The sequence below is a fragment of the Cicer arietinum genome, chromosome 7, assembly GCF_000331145.2.
Source record: "Cicer arietinum cultivar CDC Frontier isolate Library 1 chromosome 7, Cicar.CDCFrontier_v2.0, whole genome shotgun sequence".
Taxonomy (NCBI): Eukaryota; Viridiplantae; Streptophyta; class Magnoliopsida; order Fabales; family Fabaceae; genus Cicer; species Cicer arietinum.
In genome coordinates this window covers 57,757,598-57,777,549 of record NC_021166.2, presented here as the reverse complement: position 1 = coordinate 57,777,549, position 19,952 = coordinate 57,757,598, and the positions used below count along the sequence as shown (strand labels likewise).

General features: G+C 30.2%; 2 protein-coding genes across 2 annotated transcripts in view; both read left to right on the top strand.

Moving 5' to 3' along the window:
* Window positions 1-3,692, top strand: part of LOC101491300 (U-box domain-containing protein 52-like) — a 5,427-nt gene extending 1,735 nt beyond the window's left edge. The window contains exons 6-10 of the mRNA XM_012718615.3: window positions 1-142; window positions 826-933; window positions 1,206-1,634; window positions 2,329-2,683; window positions 3,111-3,692. Of these exons, the coding sequence (XP_012574069.1) occupies window positions 1-142; window positions 826-933; window positions 1,206-1,634; window positions 2,329-2,683; window positions 3,111-3,454 (1,378 nt within the window). The 3' untranslated portion in view covers window positions 3,455-3,692. The remainder of the gene's footprint in view (window positions 143-825; window positions 934-1,205; window positions 1,635-2,328; window positions 2,684-3,110) is intronic.
* An 8,281-nt stretch (window positions 3,693-11,973) lies between these two features.
* Window positions 11,974-19,952, top strand: part of LOC101494011 (midasin) — a 44,508-nt gene continuing 36,529 nt past the window's right edge. Inside the window, 9 exon segments of the mRNA XM_027336704.2 lie at window positions 11,974-12,370; window positions 12,634-12,953; window positions 14,205-14,271; window positions 14,357-14,601; window positions 14,689-14,898; window positions 15,131-15,300; window positions 15,898-16,007; window positions 16,123-16,242; window positions 17,805-17,880. Coding sequence (XP_027192505.1) covers window positions 12,266-12,370; window positions 12,634-12,953; window positions 14,205-14,271; window positions 14,357-14,601; window positions 14,689-14,898; window positions 15,131-15,300; window positions 15,898-16,007; window positions 16,123-16,242; window positions 17,805-17,880 — 1,423 coding nt within the window. The 5' untranslated portion in view covers window positions 11,974-12,265.

The window sequence follows — 19,952 nt, the reverse complement described above, 5'->3', positions numbered from 1 at the left end:
ATCGGCAGGAAGCTCATCATCACTAACTTCATCAAATAGAAGTTCTCCTTCCAATAGTACTGACAGTTATGCAGGGAGACATGGAAATCATGAAGGAATAAACTCAGACAGTTCTAAGGGCTTATTTTCTTCAAAGCCACCAGTAAGTTCATGTCCTTTTTCATTTACACACAATTTGGCATTTTGGACAAAATAACAAAAAAATTATGTGTATTTTCTAATGATGAATTATGCTTTGTCAAGTTGGTTAAAAAGAATGAGACTCTTGAGTGTAAACTGATATCATAAATAGAGTTGCATAATAGGTCAGGCCAATGAGCCAACCCGATAGGCCAGACACAATTTGGCCCGTATTTTAGGAAGATCGATATGGACTAACTTATCTAACAGCTCTAGTCATAAGCACAGGCAATTTTTGAAGGAGCTTGGAAATAAATGTGGATAAGCACAAAATGAGAATCTGTTAATAAGAATGCCAGCCTTCAATGTTGAACCAACAAAATGACTAATGACATGAGAATCAGGCTATCTAAGAATGCTTAAATTGTTGATATTTTATCCGTCTTGAACTTTTTAATCCATATAATATACATATTTTCTGGTTTTTGTCTCTGTGAAAACATTTGTTTGTTTTAGTCTTGAAATATAGAAAATGTTTGTGTTTAGATTACCATAACTGATGTTTCATTCACTAGCTAGTCGCTACTTCAATTATCAGCTATAGTGAGTTAAAAGCTTACAAGCTTGTTTGATTGAAAATACTTTTTTCTTTTCTTGGTATGTAAATGGTTAAAATTTTCCTCTTCTGCATGAACTACCTTACAGTTACAGATAGGCATCGAGGCAGAAATCAAAAAATTAAAACTAGAACTGAAGAAAACATCAGAGCAATATGGTATGGCTTGCAGAGAAGTTGTTTTAGCAAAACTGAAGGTAACAATAATCATGTTATGAAATTCTGCTTGACTTTAACTTTATTATAAATCATCAATGTTTTCAATTACGGATCGTATAAAATAGCAGTTTGTTCAAATTCTACTATGTTATAGCCACTCTTTGACACTACTTTGTACAAAGTCGTGTATTGCTAAACAAAAGTAGTTTGATAAAAATTCGCTATGCTATAGCATTATAGTGCCACTATATCCGCTATTTGACAACGCTGTGAAAAAGAGGACTTAAAAAGACAAGTGTTTTTCATTTAGGCAACGGAGCTCGAAAACTTTAGACGAGAAAAAGTACACAATGTAGAAAAAGCAAGGCAAGCTGAAGAGGCTGCATTAGCTTTGGCAGAAGAAGAAAGACAGAGAGCGAAGGCGGCTTTGGAGTCAGCAGAAATGTCAAAACGCCTTGCAGAAATGGAAACTCAAAAGAGAAAGCTAGCCGAGTTAAAAGCGAAACACGAGGAAGAAGAGAGGAGAAGGACATTACAAAAAGTTGTGTATAATAGCATTCCATATAGAAGATACGATATTAAAGAAATTGAGGTTGCAACTAATGGTTTTGACAATGCACTTAAAATTGGTGAAGGAGGGTATGGACCTGTTTTTAAAGGAGTGCTTGATCACACTGTTGTTGCCATAAAGGTTCTTAGACCAGATTTAGCACATGGAGAAAGGCAATTTCAACAAGAGGTAACTATATTTTTCTTTTGGTAGAAACAAGAAGCATGAATATTAAGTTCTATAACAAAATTGGAGCCAGTCTTTTATAAAATGATAAATGACATTGGATCAAATATTTGTTGACAAAACACAGAAGCTAACTTGAGATGAATTGGTATCACCATAGTGTTAAAATCAAGTACAGTTCAATAGGAATATCACTACTTTACTAGTCAAAACTATTTTGAATTTGTTTTTTACTTAATGTGTGTCTATAATATATGTTGTTTGTTCTATAAGTCAAGAATATATACTGCTAGGCCATTGGTTGCTGATCAGTCACTAGAGTCCAAATATGAGCAGTTAGGATGAAGATCGGACAATTCAGATTTCAAATCTGTATTTTAAATTTGATTTGATTATGTCAGATTTTGTGTCATTCCATCTTTTTCAAACTGATCCAATTTTCTAACTAAAGTTATTGCATCATTTTTTGAATGTATAGTAAGTCGAGGTTTTATGAGAAAAAATCATATAGACGTGCTAATAACGCACTCTGTCACTAATCTTCCAACACTCTATTATTGCATAAAATTCACGTGCTCCTACTAATTATTGTCATTCTCATTTCCTATATGGTGGACTCGTTCCTAAAGTGGTGAAACTCACATAAATTTAAACCAGTAATACAAAGTGAGTCTCATTACTCTTGTTTCCAATGCAGGTTCTTGTTTTGAGCGCCATAAGACATCCCAACATGGTACTCCTTCTAGGTGCATGTCCAGAGTTTGGTTGCCTTGTGTATGAACACATGGAAAACGGTAGTTTAGAAGATCGTTTATTCCACAAAGACGGCACTCCACCGATTCCATGGAACAACCGTTTCAAAATTGCATTAGAAATTGCCACTGGCCTTCTTTTCCTTCATCAAAGAAAGCCTGAGCCACTAGTCCACCGCGATCTTAAACCAGCAAACATTCTCTTAGACAGAAACTATGTCAGCAAGATCAGCGATGTTGGTTTGGCGCGACTTGTTCCGCCTTCGATAGAGAACAAAACAACTCAATATCGATTGACAGGTACTAGGAATCATAGTAGCTAGATTCCATAAAAGATAGAAAGAGACAAAAATGAAAATATAATTGGTATTAAAATGAGAGAAGTGATTACAAAATGGTTACATCAAAACCTTCTATTTATGCTAACAAACTATAGCAACTAACTAACTATACTAGTAACTAACTAAGCTAATAACTAACAAACTATACTAGTAACTAACTAACTATGCTGATGACTAACTAACTACTTCGTCATAAATGAATTATAAGCAAAAAAGGTATTTGAAAAGTTATATATCTGGTCTAAAATACAAAATGCATCAAAATTTCAAATATTATTTTTACTTATATTTCATTCTAGAGAGAGTATATTGGTAACTAACAAACTATATCGATAACTGACTAACTACACCAGTAACTAACTAATTAACCATATCTCTATTAACAGGTGCAGCTGGAACATTTTGTTACATTGATCCAGAATATCAACAAACTGGAATGTTGGGTGTGAAATCGGATATATATTCATTAGGTATGGTTTTGCTACAGATTATTACTGCAAAGCCTCCAATGGGTTTGTCACATTTGGTTGAAGAGGCTATACAAAAAGGGAACTTCAGTGATGTGCTTGATCCAAGTGTTCCTGATTGGCCTATTGAAGAGGCTTTGTCATTTGCAAAGTTGGCATTAAAGTGTTGTGAGTTGAGAAAACGGGATAGACCTGATCTTGGTACTGTTATTTTGCCTGAGCTTAATAGAATATCACAGATTTGGGAATGTGATGAGGATTGAGTAGCCATTCACATTTATTTGTTGATTACAAACTTTCATTTCTGAATTTTTGAAAGGACTGCATGTCCATGTAGTTGTTGGTGCAATGACTCAAATTTATTAAACTTTGTTTCTATATTTTTTTTTTATCATAAAAAAGATGTACATATTTTATGTTGTTATTGAGGTTGTATCTTGCACTCATATTATACTCCGTGTATGTTTGGTGAAATCACAGTGATACTATGATTTTATAGAAGCTATTAATTCAAACATATGCTCGTCTCTATGATAAGTTAGTCAACGTGTAGACATTTGGACTATGATGAACATAAGGTTCCAAAAGAAAAAACAAATAAAATAATAAGTCATTGCAACACTTTTTTTACTTTAAGCCACATGTAATATTTGCACAATGTAAAAAATGTTACCTATAGGGAATGTTTTGATTTTATTTTTAGTTGATGCAAAATTGATTTTGACATGTGTGGATGTGTTGAAGTATAATTAATTTTGTTTTCATGATTGATTCTAACTTGAAGCTAGAATTTGTAGTTTTTGTATCTATAATTGATTTTTAGTCTCAAATCTATTGCTCAGCTAACTTTTATATGAATTTATCCAAACACAAATCAATATAATTGCATCCAACTAACTTCTAGGTAGAATCAATTTTACAAATTAAATAATTTAAAATGATTTTTTATAACATGCCGATTTTCATACTTGGGGGTTGTGGATGTTTTGTGTTGAGTTACTATGTTCATTTGATGTTTTGGGTCAAGAGTTTGTTGAGTATATGATATCTTAGAATAATGTATAAACCCCTTATAGTAATTTAAACGAAGTTTTAGAATTTTTCCAATTATTTTCACATAACGACGCACAACAAACTTGAACTTTAGAAAATCAAAACCGTTTTGTCCAATCATGTTATTTAAGATTCTAATCATATTTTTACCATTTTTCATAAACTCTAAACATGAAAATTTTGAAGCAAACCCTAGCCTCAAAGAACCCCTCTCTCAAACCCCTCAACACTTCATTTTGTTATGATCCTTCATCTAGATGAATATTTCTACGCTCATAGGAGGTAATTTATGTTGTAAGAAATCATCTTTGTTCAATTTTCATTGTTCAAAAAGTTATATTTTCTCCAAATTTGTAATATATTTACTAGGATGTGGTTTTTGTTAAACCAAATCATATAACACTAGAGCTTCATGTCCATAAATATTCAATTATACTTAAAAATAATCCATGTCGAATTATACTTAAAAATGAAGTCATTTTAATTGATTATCAGTCAGATGACATTAATATTTTTCAAAAAATAAACATTAATGTATTTAATGTTGATTATATGCCAGATATTAAACAATGTTTAATAATATAAAATATCTGGTATCAAAACTTGTTATATATATATACACACACGATTAGAAGATAAAATAGATTTGTAAAAGAATTAAGATCAAATAGGTGAGATTAGATATATATCTATTATCTATTATAATAATTAAAACAGAATCCTCCGAAATTCTTCATCTATGTCGCATCCTCCAATATTTGTCAACTCACTAAAATTGGCACATTCCAAATTCATCTTCTATTCCGGTATGTTTTGTTTCTTCAATATATAATGCAAACTTTTTCACTTGCCCAAGTACAATTATTTCATACATTATATAATTTCAATTTTAACTTATCACTCAATGACTCATCAATTCACATAAAAAGCTCTAATTACTCATCAAAATTTTCATTTCAATAACTCATACAAAAAAAATACAAATCATTCAATATCTTCAAATCATCACAATGCAAGTTCGACTACATACACACATAAAGATCTATGTCACATTATCTATACTACATTATGTGTGACACACCCTTAGTTCACATATATTTCAATAATATTATTTTTCTATTGTCAATTATTGTTCAAAATCATATGTCAATATTATTGTATAGGAAATGAGTTTTTTTTCCTATGTTGAATGTGTCTTCCATAATATTTTTTTCTTTTTATAATTAAAAAAACACATCATAATGATTGTGTACTGGAAATAGGGTTTTAAGTTGAATCAAATAGAGTTGATGTTCTTCCTCTATGAGTCAGTTTGTGATGAAATATCTCCTAATTAACATCAATTAACAGTTGAAATTTTACTACGTGACAAAATTAAATTATATGAGAAATTTAAACATATTCATCTCTCTTTCTATCAAAGTGTGAATGATTGTGATTTAGTTACAATGATTGTGCAAAGAAAATAGATTTTTCTCTTTCTATTCTCTTTGGATTAATAAATCACAAGATACAAATCTTACATCCTCCAATATTTGTCAACTCGCCAAAATTCTGATGTGGCACATTCCAAATTCATCTTCTATTCCAATATGTTTTATTTCTTCAATACATAATGCAAACCATTTCACTTGCCCAAGTACAATTATTTCATACATTATATAATTTTAATTTTAACTTATCACTCAATGACTCATCAATACACTTAAAAAGCTCTAATTACTCATCAAAACTTTCATTTCAATAACTCATACAAAAAAAATACAAAACATCCAATATTTTCAAATCATCACAGTGGAAGTTCGACTACATACACACATAAAGATCTATGTCACATTATCTATACTACATTATGTGTGACACACCCTTAGTTCACAGATACTTCAATAATATTGTTTTTTTATTGTCAATTATTGTTCAAAATCATATATCAATATTATTGCATAGGAAATGAGTTTTTTTTTCCTATGTTGAATGTGTCTTCCATAATATTTTTTTTCTTTTTATAATTAAAAAAACACAACATAATTGAAACAAAAATGAATAATATTAAATATTTGGAAATGAAGAACTTCTAACTATTTCATTATTGACTCGAAATTTTCTATGTATTAAACATTCACAAACTTTTCTTGCTTATAAAACAGAACCCTCCAAAAATTTCATCTATGTCACATCCTCCAATATTTGTCAACTCACCAAAATTCGGACGTGACACATTCCAAATTCATCTTATATTCTGTTATTTTTGTTTCTTCAATATATAATGCAATAATTTTCACTTGTCCAAGTACAATTATTTCATACATTATATAATTTCAATTTTAACTTATCACTAAATGACTCATCAATACACTTAAAGAGCTCTAATTACTCATCAAAACTTTCATTTCAATAATTCATACAAAAAAATAAATACAAACCATCCAATATCTTCACATCATAACAATGCTTCGACTACATACACACATATCTATGTCACATTATCTATACTATATTATGTGTGACACACCCTTAGGTCACAGATATTTCAATAATATCGTTTTTCTATTGTCAATTATTGTTCAAAATCATATATTGATATTATTGCATAGGAAATTAGTTTTTTTCCCTATGTTGAATGTGTCTTCCATAATATTTTTTCTTTTTATAATTAAAAAAACACAACATAATTTAAAAAAAGAGAATAATATTAAATATTTGAAAATGAATAACTTCTAACTATTTCATTATTGACTCAAAATTTTCTATGTGTTAAAAATTCACAAACTTTTCTTACTTATAATATTTTTCAACCACCCTTGAAGTTTGTTGACCGTGTCAAATAATTATTTGAACAATTTCAATGCACACACGAATGAATTGTTTCAATATTTTGGATTTAACCAACTATCACTCACGAATGAATATTATAATATATCACAAAATTAGAATGAACATATAAAATTGAAAACGTGAAAAAGTACATAAATTTATAAATCGAATGTTTCAAAACTAATATAAATTATATAAAATGAAAAAATATTATAGGTAAATGTATAATTTTAACAATAAAGAAATACATAACTATTTAACAAATATATTATTAGAAGAACCACTTCAATGAAATCAAAAAGCTTGAATAAACTAATTCCACATTTAAATATATTTTGTATGAATTGTATTAGTCAACAATGTTTTACTTTTTTTCTCTCTTTTCTTTGGTATCAAAGCAAACCTAACTTATATATAATTATTCAAAAATATATTTACCTTTAAATACATAAAAACACTTGAATATATTATACTGTCAAACAAAATTAACTTTACTTTTAAATTACATATTCTTGTTATTTTATATTCAGTAATATATTAAATTCTATTGCGCAACTCGCGGGTTAGCATGTAGTTAGATAGTAAAATATAATATTTGATTTTTTTTTGTTGTCCAAATATTTGATTTTATGCTAGTCACACAATAATAATAAGAGTAAATTCTTAATTTGGTTCCTTACTTTGTCAAAATTCCAAAATAGGCTCTTACTTTTGTAAATCAAGTTAGCCCATCCGTCCAAATTTTTCATGTTTCAAAATCATGAGGTGACATGTTAATTTCCTCATAAGTAATCTTAGTGGCATTTTCTATATTTTTTTTTTTCGAACATTGCCTCTCAACCATATTGGGGACTAAATTGATATCTTCTACGTATGTTATAAGACTTTGACCTTTTGCATTTCCTCGCATTTGTCTTCTTCGTTTCATCATCAAAAAGTTTTCTTTCCAACTTTATTTCCTTAGTTCATTGATGTATTTTTCTCTATTTGTTACTTTTTAAAAAATGAACCATATTTGCGAAAGGGATATGAATAGGATGAGTGGTGACTTTCAATTTACTTCAATTATATTTATTACATGTTTATTAATTTTTTGGTTAAATTACATCTGCGCTCCCTTAACTTAATTTCAGGTAACGTTTTAGTCTTTTATATTTTTTTTCCCGAGTTGGTAATTTATTTTGATTTTAAGTGACAATTTTATATTTTATGTTTTAAAATGTCAACAATGTTGTCCTTTTTTTACAAAAATTCAAAAAAATCATCAATTTTTTTCAAACAAAACCCATAAAATTCATTATCATCTTCTATAAAATACAAATTTAATCAATTTCATATCTTAAATCTTGAAATAAACTCATATTTTCATTCTTTATTTGATGTTGTTGGAGATGAAAATATGAGTGTATTTGAATATTTGAGTTATGGATTTGATAAAATTTGCATTATATTAAAGATGATTATTAATTTTATGGGTTTTGATTGAAAATTTTGATCATTTTTTTTTGAATTTTTGTATAAAAAAGGATAACATTGTTGAAATTTTAAAACACAAAATATCAAATTGTCACTTAAAATTAAAATAAAAAACCAACTCGAAAAAAAAAAAAGATAAAGGACTAAAACTACCTGAAATTAAGTTAAGGGACCACAGATCTAATTTAGCCTATTTTTTTTTTTACATTTAAATTGATATTTCAACATGCATACAACAAACATATAGAATTTTTTGACAGATATATAACTAAATTAAAATATATTAATTTAATTTCAACACAAACAAGTGGTAATGTTAAAAAATAAAAAACATTTTAAAAAATGATTAACTTGACTAACATCGGAAAGAGTTACAAATTATTAAATTGATATAATTTAATAAAGTCAAGAGTCTAATTTAGTATTTACTATGATATTAATAGATGTGTTTGCTTTAGATTTTTTTTTTAAATTAAAAAATATTTTTTAAGGTTTAAAGTGTATTTGTTTCAGGTTTTTTAAGAATCATGTAAAAATTATTTTTTGCCTTAAAATGAAAAACTAAAAACATTGCCTCCAATAAATAATGGGTGCATTTGTTTGAGTTTAAATAAAAATGATTGTTTGTTTAAAATAATTTATAGATTATTTTCTATAAATTTTTTAAAAAATGATTTTTTAACTTTAGTTTGTTTACTATTATCAAAATGATTTTTAACTTGTATACATTTTTTTAAAAATGATTTTTTAAAACTACCAAATTACCATAAAAGAAAAAATAATAATTTTCAAGAAAAAATGTTTGTTTGAAAAAACATTTTTTAAATATATAATTTTTCTAAATACACATATGTGTCTCTGCTCTCTCTTATGCATCTCCATCTCTCCGATCTTTATCTAGTATATCTTTCAATTTCTACTATAGTAAGAGTTTAGATTAAAAATATACATTAATTGAATGTAATAAATGTGTGACAATTAAAAAATATACGAAAATTATGAGAGTGATGAAATAATTGTTGCAATATGAAATGACAATAAAACCAAACTAATTCTAAAAATTTGCATGAAAGAAATTTGAGTCTAATATATACACACATCATTTGTAGAATATCATGTAAATTGGTATATGTGAAACATCATGTAAATTAATATGGATAGAGTATGTTTTTGTAAAACCAAATCATGTAATGCTAGAGATTCATGTCTATAAATATTCAACTATACTTAAAAATTAATCCATGTGGAACTATACTTAAAAATAAAGTCATTTTAATGGATTATCACTCGGGGGACATAAATATTTTTTAAAAGATAAACTAATAATGTATTTAATATTTATTATATGTCATATATTAAACAATGTTTGATAATATAAAATCTCTAATATATAAACTTGCTATATATACACACACAGTTAGAAGATTAAATACATCCATACAAAAATGAAGATTAAATAAGTGAGATTAGATATGTATTAGATAAGAAAATATAATATTTGATTTTTTTCGTGTACAAATATTAGTCACACAATAATAATAAGTGTAAATACTTAATTTGGTTTCTCACTTTGTCGAAATTCTAAAATAGTCCCTTATATTTTACGATAATCAAATTAATACATTACACATAAGTAAATCATGAGGTGACATGCTAACTCCCACGTAAGCAAATCATAGTAATGTTTTCTATAATTTTTGATTTTCGAACATTGCCTCTCGACAATGTTGGAGACTAAATTGATATATTTTTCCTATGTTATAAGACATTGAACTCTTGCATTTCCTCGCGTTGGTCTTCTTTGTTCGATCATCAAAGTCAGTTGCAAAGTATTCTTTCCAAATTTATTTCTTTAGTTCATTGATGTATTTTTCCACGGTTCTTACTTTTTCAAAAAATGAACCATATTTGTGAAAATGATATGAATAGGATGAGTGGTGACTTTCAATTTACTTCATTTATGATGGGAAAAACTATATTGGCAATATAGGGTTTGATGAATGATGTATCAAGGAAAGTTGGTATGCAAACTCAAATCGACCTTTCTTTGGTTGTCTGATTTGGAAGGTAATGTTCAAATACATATTTTTTTTAAATTTTTTTGTTTTATTTTGTTTAGGAATTTTACTCAAAAAAACTTAAATTACTTTATTTTGATTAATCGGATGTTATAATTTCTATAATCTATTATGTTTAGGGTTGTTGTTCCTATCTTTTATGGTGTGACGAAGCTCCTGATATATTTGTTCCTAACGGTGTTGATTGGAAATAAAAATGAAGTATTAAAAAATGAAGTTGAGTATATAGTCAAGATTAATCGATTGATAATATTACAGAGACAACAATCAAATGTTATGGAAGAATACAATGAACTTATGATGGACAAGGTTGAAGTTGTAATGTGATGACAAACTCGAGTAAGAGAAATTTTGTGAACATTGTGAATAAGATTGATGCAACAATGATATAACAAAAACAACAAAAATGTTAACTTGTTGTTATTTGATTTTTTGATAATGTTGTTAATTGTATTATGAATTGGTATGCTCACTTTTGATTTTTTGATAATGTTGTTAATTGTATTATGAATTGGTATGCTCACCGCTTATATTGTGAATGTAATAGTTATTAATGTAATTGTTGATTTTGAATGTTAGTTGTTTAATTATGTGTCCGGTTGATAATACAATAAGTTAACTTATAATTTGTTGAATTAATTTAATAGTTTATTTGATTAAATTAAATATGATTAATTAATAAATTTTTCAATTGAGTTAAAAAAAAACTAAATTATGGGTTTGTCTGACACACAAATGAATTAGTTTATAGTTTATTGAATTAGTTTAAAAGTTTTTTAAATAAAATTAGATGTGTTTAGTTAACAAACATTTTAATTGAGTTGATGGTTTTAAAAAAATGCTATTTTAACTACTCACTCACCATTTATTAACATTATTTATATGTTATTCGATTTATTTTTAAAATTTAAAAATAAGATACATTTTTATTTTAGAATAACCTTTTACCCACAAAAACATTAAGTTATAATTGTATTTTTTCAATGAATTTTTTTAACCTTTTTATCGAGCACATCATTTAATTATTTGTAACCGAATTTTATTTAAAGTTTAAAATTGTATTTCTTTTTACTAAATTTTGAATTGGATTTATTACTTATTTATTGATTGAGCTTCTCTAATTTTCTTTTAACATGATATATAATTAAATTAAAATATATCAATTTAGTTTCAACTAAAAAATAGTGGTAATTTTAACATTTTACAAGAGATTAACTTGATTACTTGGAATTCTTTTAGAATTTTTGAGGACTAAATTACACCTTCATAAAGTCATGGGTATTTTTAAATCGGATATTTACTCTGAAAATAATAAGCGAAGAATAGTATATAAACCCTTTAACATACGCGCCTCATTATTATCTGCTTCCAATTGATTTTGCAAGAGAGCTTAAACCCTAAACCCTGCACCGCACGTACTGGAACCGAAGACAGACCCGTTGATTTCGATTCTTCACTACGCTCGCAACTCATTAATCCATTCTTACGTTTTTCCTCTCAACTCATTAATCTATCTATTTTTTCTTTGTTTTTTAATCAATATACTACTGGTTGAAATAATAGAAAATTTATTTTGGTTAACTTTTTTTTATATAAACATATATACATTACTCTATTAACAGCTGATCTTGTTAGAATTTTTTTTAAGTTAAAATGTCCATTGACGGGAGTTTTAGTGTTCATTTGGCGCTTCGGAGATTGCTTGATCGTTGCCCAAAGCTTCAATCTTTTCCTCAAATTGATTCATTGACTCAGAAGGCATAGCTCCAATCTTTAATTGTTCCTTTTATTGATTATTAGTATTATTTGCTATTTGTTTAATCTAATTAATGATAATTATTCAAATAAATTAAATTTTTACAAGTGAAGAAAATTTGAATTCACCAATTTCAAAGTATATTGATTGAAGGGGTGTCTCAGTCCAACATCGTGTGCTTTTAGTATTTAATATAAGCTCTTACTATGGGATTCTTTTTCCTTCGAATTTTGTATTTATTTGTTTTTATTGTTGTTGTGTACAGGGGAACTTGGTCACGGAGGAGGAAGTGGTTAATGTCTTAGTGGGGTTTTTTCTGCATCCTAGTTATACAATTCCATTGATGGGATGTTTCCGGGCAATTGCTCGAAATTTTGTTGATAAAGCTGTTGCTTTACTTCGTTTAGTACCGAATTTGAGGTCTAATACTGTGGATGATGCTATGGAAATTGACTCTGACATTGTCTTGGATGATGTTGGCAATGTTGTAGAATACTATGTTGAACGGGGAAGGGGTCTTGATCTTCATGAACATGCTTGTTTAGCCTTCTGTCGTGCTCTTGACATGTGTTCTTTTCTGCTGAGGTTGGTATATTTTCTTTTAAATATGGTAGTAACTAGTAAGTAGGAGTTTTGTTTTGAATTATTTTTTGTCTCTATTAATCTTTACCTTTTATGCTTTTTTTTGGATTCAGTAGAAAGATTGTTAGTTATTGTCATAGAAAAAATAGGATTTTAATTACGTTTTTTTGTAATAATTGCTTCTTTTGTTTCTATGAAAACTCACTTAAATGTAAAATCTTGTTTATTTGCAAGTCAAGTCGGAGGTACTTCCCGAAACGCTATAGCAGTATTCTTATATAGCTCTTATCATGTGGAAAATTTCAAAACCACTGATTGCGGAAAATAGCAGTTTGTTCAAATTCCGCTATGGAACAATGCTAATAACGTATCATGAAAGTTGGAACAATAGCAGTTTGTTCAAATTCCACTACACTGTAGTGTTATAGCGCCACTATTTAACAACACTAGAAAATTTAAATTTAAAACACAAAATTATAGGTATATGCATGCATATATGTGTCGAGAATTTGGAGAGATTGATCATATTGCTGGTTTCATGTGTGTTGGATTGGAGAGAGATTGATCATATTACTGCTTAATGTATATTTTGATTTCAATATCTCTTCTCTTTACCTTCTCTTAGGGGGATATAATCTTGTTTTTTTTTGCAATATTTCATTTTAAATTTAATAATATCAACAACAACAATGCAACAGTTGTCCAATGTGTGTGCGTATGGATAATATATATGTTTATTTGTAATAATTCTTCCATTTTGTCCCCCAAAAAAGAAAAAAATTATGAAGAAAACTGTTATTCAATTGTAAATTTCAAACAAGAGAATGATGATTGTTATCGACAACCGAACTTTGATTATATTTGGAATTTTGTATGATAATTTGCTGGCTCTTTTTGAAGGGTATATAGTCGTGTTAGTTCTAAAACTGTTGTTCAATTCTAAATTTCAAACAAGAGAATGATGGTTATTATCAATAACCGATCTTCGATTATATTTGGAATTTTGTATGATAATTTGCTGGCTCTTTTTGAAGGGTATATAATCGTGTTAATTCTAAGATTTGTGTTCTTTATCTTCACCTACCACCCTAACTTGTCAAGTAGCATACCCTTTTTCATAATGGATAATATTAGTTGCTCACTTGCTTATTGAAAATTTCTAATGATCCGAATATAGTATTAATTGATAGTGATCTGAATATAGTATTTGTTAATAAGTTACAAAATTGTGATTTAGTTTGCTCTTTGGTGCAGTTCTGTATTAAGCTATTTCAATTTTGCACCTGCTCCTTTTGAAAGATTTTCAGGGAAACAAGTTATGGTCAGTACGTTTGTGATGATTTTTTTTGGGAAACAATTTTGGGATGTGCTTTTATGTATCACCTAGTAATGCCCTCTTTTTTCAGGTTGAGCCCCATGGATTGCGTGTTGCTCGAATATCGTACCGCATCCTTCTTTTGGAACCTGAAGTTTTCTCAAATTTTTGGGACTGGTCTTGTTTTCTAGAACTCTTAAAAGAGCCATGCAAATCAGACATGATATGGTGCATGGTTCAGATATTAAGAGTTGTGCTCAAACTAGGCTCAGGAGCCAGTGAAAGCTTGCAAAGCTTGAATATTGAAGATCAGGAAGCAAATGCATGTTTATTGCGGTCAGTATTGTATAACTCTTTTTGCTTTGATGCTGTATTTAAAATGCAATGCATGCTCAATGATAATGTTTGACTTGTCTTATTCAGTTGGGAAGAGTTTTGTGGGGACACATCACTAGAGAAAGCTGGTTGGTTTGTTGAACCACCAGCAGACTACGTGTCTGATTCTCCTAATAGAAGCATGGAATTCAATCAAGAGAACTGTTTAAGTTGCTTAAGATTTAATTCTCATCCTGCTGGTTCACCAAAGGATCACGAGTTGCAGCCACCTTTTAAGAGTAAACGGATCACTGCAAGGTACTGCTTATTTTACTCTACTTTGGTCTATTTCTGCTGCTTTGTATAATTTTATTTGGCTGTTTAATTTTGAATACTGTTCAGCTGTTTCCAATTATACTGTTTGAGCTTTCTTAAATGCTATTTTTTATGATATGCCTTCGTTTATTTGTCGTAGCTTCTCCCTGGACTATTTTACCGATATTCCATTTTAATTACCACTTAGTTTTTGATATCCTCTATACAATTTTAGGGATAATATATCAGTCAGTTATACATTCATATTGACATCAGCAGTGAAGAAAAGTTATGAAAGAGTTCTATTGGCAGTGAGTCAGAAGTGGCCTGTTCTTTTATATGGTCCCTCTGGTTCTGGAAAATCCGCTCTCATTGCTAAGCTGGCCGAGGATAGTAATAACCGAGGTACGTTGTAATATTTACCCTGTTATGTTATTAGTTACTATTTCTTGTTTGCTCATGTCTTATAATTTGACTGAGTATGCCTAGTTGGAAAATCATATCTCTTAGGTTTTCTTTCCTTTTCCCCCTATTTTTGAGTGCTAGTTAGTCATTATCTACATGTTATGGTGGAATTGGTTCAGAAGTGCTTGATTTTTAAATTCTCTATCACAATAAAATTCCATGAGGACTCAAACACAGTTAACAGAAGAAAAAAATGGGAAGTAAGCAGATCCTCTATCCTCGAAACCACTTTTTAAGTATTTTTTTGCTGTTAAGTACTGTTCATTTGGTGAATTCATGATTCGGCAAAAAGGTGTGGAAAGCTCATGGCATCTTATGGGGTTTCTTTCTCTAACAAATATGCCTAGGGGATTGAAAGCTTTCACCGATTTTCTCCTTTTTATGCTTGTTTTCATCGACAATGTTTTGTTCTGTTTTTAGGAGAATTTCTTATCCTCTTTATCTTTCGTCTTTGTAATTATTTCTCGTTGTCTCAATGAATTTCTTCTTTCATCAATTTACATTAATAATTGTTTATGCTCTTATTTTTTTATGCAGTTCTATCTATCCAGATGGATGATCAGATCGATGGTAGAACATTGGTTGGGGGATATGTCTGTACGGATAGGCCCGGGGAGTTTAGGTGGCAGCCTGGGTCACTTACCCAGGTTCAATTCGATATGACCATTGCATTCATATCTAATTCGTGCAGATATTTTGATATCTGTTTTGTAGAAAACTTTGCAAGAATCTCATCTCTGTATACTGTCTTTGTTATCACAGGCTGTGCAGAATGGTTTTTGGATTGTTTTTGAAGATATTAACAAAGCCCCATCTGATGTACACTCCATTTTATTGCCTTTATTGGAAGGAGCTGATTCATTTATGACTGGACATGGGGAGGTGATTTCTTTGCTCTTCGCTTTTTCTTCTTCTTAAATAAAGTAAATTGTATTTATGAGTAGTGCTAACAACACTCTCTTTGACACTCTTTGTCACTCTCTTTTGAACACTCACTCTCTTATTGGGTGAAATTCATACAACTTTGAAAATGAGTCTTACATAAAGTGGTAGGACTCACACGAATTTCACCCAATAAGAGATTAAGTGTTTGAAAGAGAGTGGCAAAGAAAGTGTTGCTAGCACTACTCTTGTATTTATTTTCTGGTTTTGTGGTCTATGAACTTCAAGCAGATCATTCCATACGGCAATAACAATTCTTCGTTATCTGTTTTAACTATTTAATTTCCTATGCTACTGCAGAATGGATTCCATGATACAATCTATGCTTACCTTATTAATTAATAAAAAACTATTCCAATATGGTTATTCTTAAGTATTATTATTAAAGTGATACAACTAACCACCAAAGTAGACTAATATTTGGGTGATGAAAATGATTGGTTATGATTGGTTTTAAAGCAACCCATGGTTTATACCATTGTATCCTAGAACATGTCTTTTTAAAAACGACGAGAGAAAATCCAAAAGTTTTATGAAGACAATCAGCTAAGCATGTGATAACCTGGTAGTTGTCCAGCCAACAACTTTTAGCATAAGACCGTCCTTGAAGGCATAAAATTCTTTTACTTAGTTTTATCTTTTTTTGACTGAGGTTAGGAATGAGGCCTTGACCAACTTGCATAAGACTTCAAAATTGGAAATTTAGGTCTCTCTACCTTTTCATTTGCAATTCTTGTATGAAGTACTTCGTTTGTAGTTTCTCTAGTGAACTCTGGGTTGTCCTTGCACCTTGGTGTTATTTCTCATGATGTATTTTCAAAGATTTTGACAAGATAGCAAGGCTGAGTCAAAAGTACTTGTACTATAGTGTGAATTGTTGTATTTTAAAAGGAACTTTCTTTGCACTTACATATATGATTGTGTAGTAGGATTTTGATTGGTTTTTCTGCTCAAAATGATATCATGTCGTCACAGAGTAGTATTTCTCCATTTTCTTTTGCAAAGTTTTTTCTTTGACAAAATTTACTCTGGAATAAAAGATATTTTATGAAAGGCATGGAAACAATAAAAATTATAATGGTGAGTATGGATCATCATGCTGTATAAAATAATTGTATTGGTGAAAACACTCACCGAGACTAAACATTGACCAAACTTCGTTGAATCAAGAATATAAGCCAATCTCGCTGAAGAGTGCAGAGGAGGAAACTTCTGTTGAAAGTTCCACCTTGTTGTTTTTGTCAAATGTATCTCCTATAGGCATTGTACGATTTGTTGACAAACTGTTGTATTTCTCCTTTTAAATGTAAAATCAAAAACATTGAAGTCTGGTTTATGCTTAGCAATAGCAGAATCCCTAAGCATATAATTCATAAGATATAGATTTTTTTAGGAAAGGGTTGTGCGCCCTACCAGAATGCTAGGTGGATAAATTCTGTCATTCAATGTCTGTTTGTGTTTCGATTCCGTACCGTTCATTAACTGTTTTACATATTCTGCAGGTAATAAAGGTGGCAGAGAGCTTTAGGATGTTTTCAACTGTTGCTGTTTCTAAGTTTGACTCTTCTGAGAGCGCAGGTTATCTTTACCATTCATGACTCTCATCGATATGTTCATAGTTCTTTCAGTGTTGATGTATACCACACATGTTCACTCATTTACTTTCTCATCATAAATTCATTTATAGTCTGGGGTGCTAACTATGTATTTATTTAATTGTGCCCATACTAATTTTATAATTTAGTAGATAACCTTTCCAATGAGCATTGGTAAATGCAATCCTTTGCTGCACTTGGTTGAAACAAGACATGTGCATCTTTGAGGGTGTTCTGCCCTTGAACGTTGGTTGTCTAACAAATAGACTGAGCAGCTGTGTTGTATTCTTATTTTCTATACATACGTCCAAAATTGGGTTGAAAGGGATTAGGTTTTTGGAAACATGTTTTGGTAGTTAGATGGATATGTAGGGAAAACTATAAAATCTACTTCATTATGACAACAAGCATTTCAAAATGACTTCAGAATTAGTGATGTTCTTTCCCTGCAATTGCTGCTAAACCATGTTTGCTCATGAAAATTTATTTCAGGGATATGCTTGTTTTAGGTTCCCATCAACTGGGTAAAAGGTTTGACGTTCTATGTTTGTTTGTTTTTAGGCTGTTGGTTGATAGGAGTAATGGTCCTTGTTGTAAATATGATTTTATATTATGAAATTATTTGTATCTATTGTATTCGACCCGTCAATTAGGCCCATTAGGTATCGTATAGTCCATTTAAAATAGTTAACGATTGCACTAATTACTTTTGAAATAATATTCAGAAACTTATTCCCCAATACTGCACGGTATCACAAGCTCATATTTTTGGGGTCTCGCTTTTGCATAAACTGTAGCTGTCGTTGTTGAGGTTTCCTTTGTTTTTTCTTTTCTGCCTTCATTGCAATTTCTTGCCCCTTCAATGTAGTCTTTGCATTTCTTTTTGTTTGGATCGTCACTGTTAACTACCGTTTGTCACGGTGGTTTCACCTCTGTTACTATTCACGCACGATTGACCATTATAAACTACCTACCACCACCTTTGTCTCCAATGGTTTTTGGCGCATGAGCCCCACATGTGCCTTCCTCGGCTCTGTTCACCACCGTACTTTCCTAGTTTCGTTGCCGGAGCATTCTCCTTCCATTGGGTTGGTCAAAATCCAAACCAGAAATACTTTTATGGGTTTTTTGGATGTCTGATGTTCATTTTTGTATGATAGCTGACTCATTTTATTGCTGTTTTTTTCTTGGTATTTTTTTTTTTGGGATGGCAGAAGTTTGTTGACACTTGTTCCGTTGTTACCCATATGGGAAAAAGTGTTAGTAGTTTTTTCTCCCGATCACTTACTGCCTCTGGCACTATCCCTAACGATGTTTGGATTTTGTACTTTAGAGCCACCAATCACATGACATCTCAATCAGAAGTGTTTTCTTTGTATACCACCCCTTCCAGTATTCATTACATTTTTGGTCTCTTAAAACACAACTATCACCGTTTGCCTTTGCTTTTCCAGTGACCCCACTACGAAAATCGCTTCCTCTTAGATTGACTTGTCCCAAAAAGCTCATTGTTGATAACCTCCTCTTGCGCCTCAACGCTCAACCCCAAGTTTCTGCTTACAAATCCAGACACACAGGCCATCCCTGCGTCAGTTTTTCACAATGAAGTGGTTGCCTTTTCCCAGCGGTCCTAGCCAGACCACATACGTCTGCTCCGCTGTTGATATCATCCTTTTAGGTATTGTTGGTTTTGGTGTTCCAGGTGCAGTTGCTCGTGTGTAGGGGCCTTTTGCTTATGTCGGATCTCCCTCAAACTTGTAAGTTTTAGTTTTTAGGCTTGTTCCATCATTTTTGTTGTCGCATCTTCGCCGTCCGCACATTTCATAGGCCAGTGCAATTATGCAAGTTTTTTGCTTTTGCTTTCGTGTTTTGAGATTGGCTTTTTCTTTGGATTGTCATGTAATTATTTTCCTACATGAGTCATATTGGTGGTGACTTCTCTTCCTATCGATATCATTCTGGTGGAGCCATTTCTTCCCACATTTGAATCATATGGACCTTGCTTTTCTTGGTTGCTTGCTATGGAATTTTTCTCAAGCTGACAATCATTCCTGC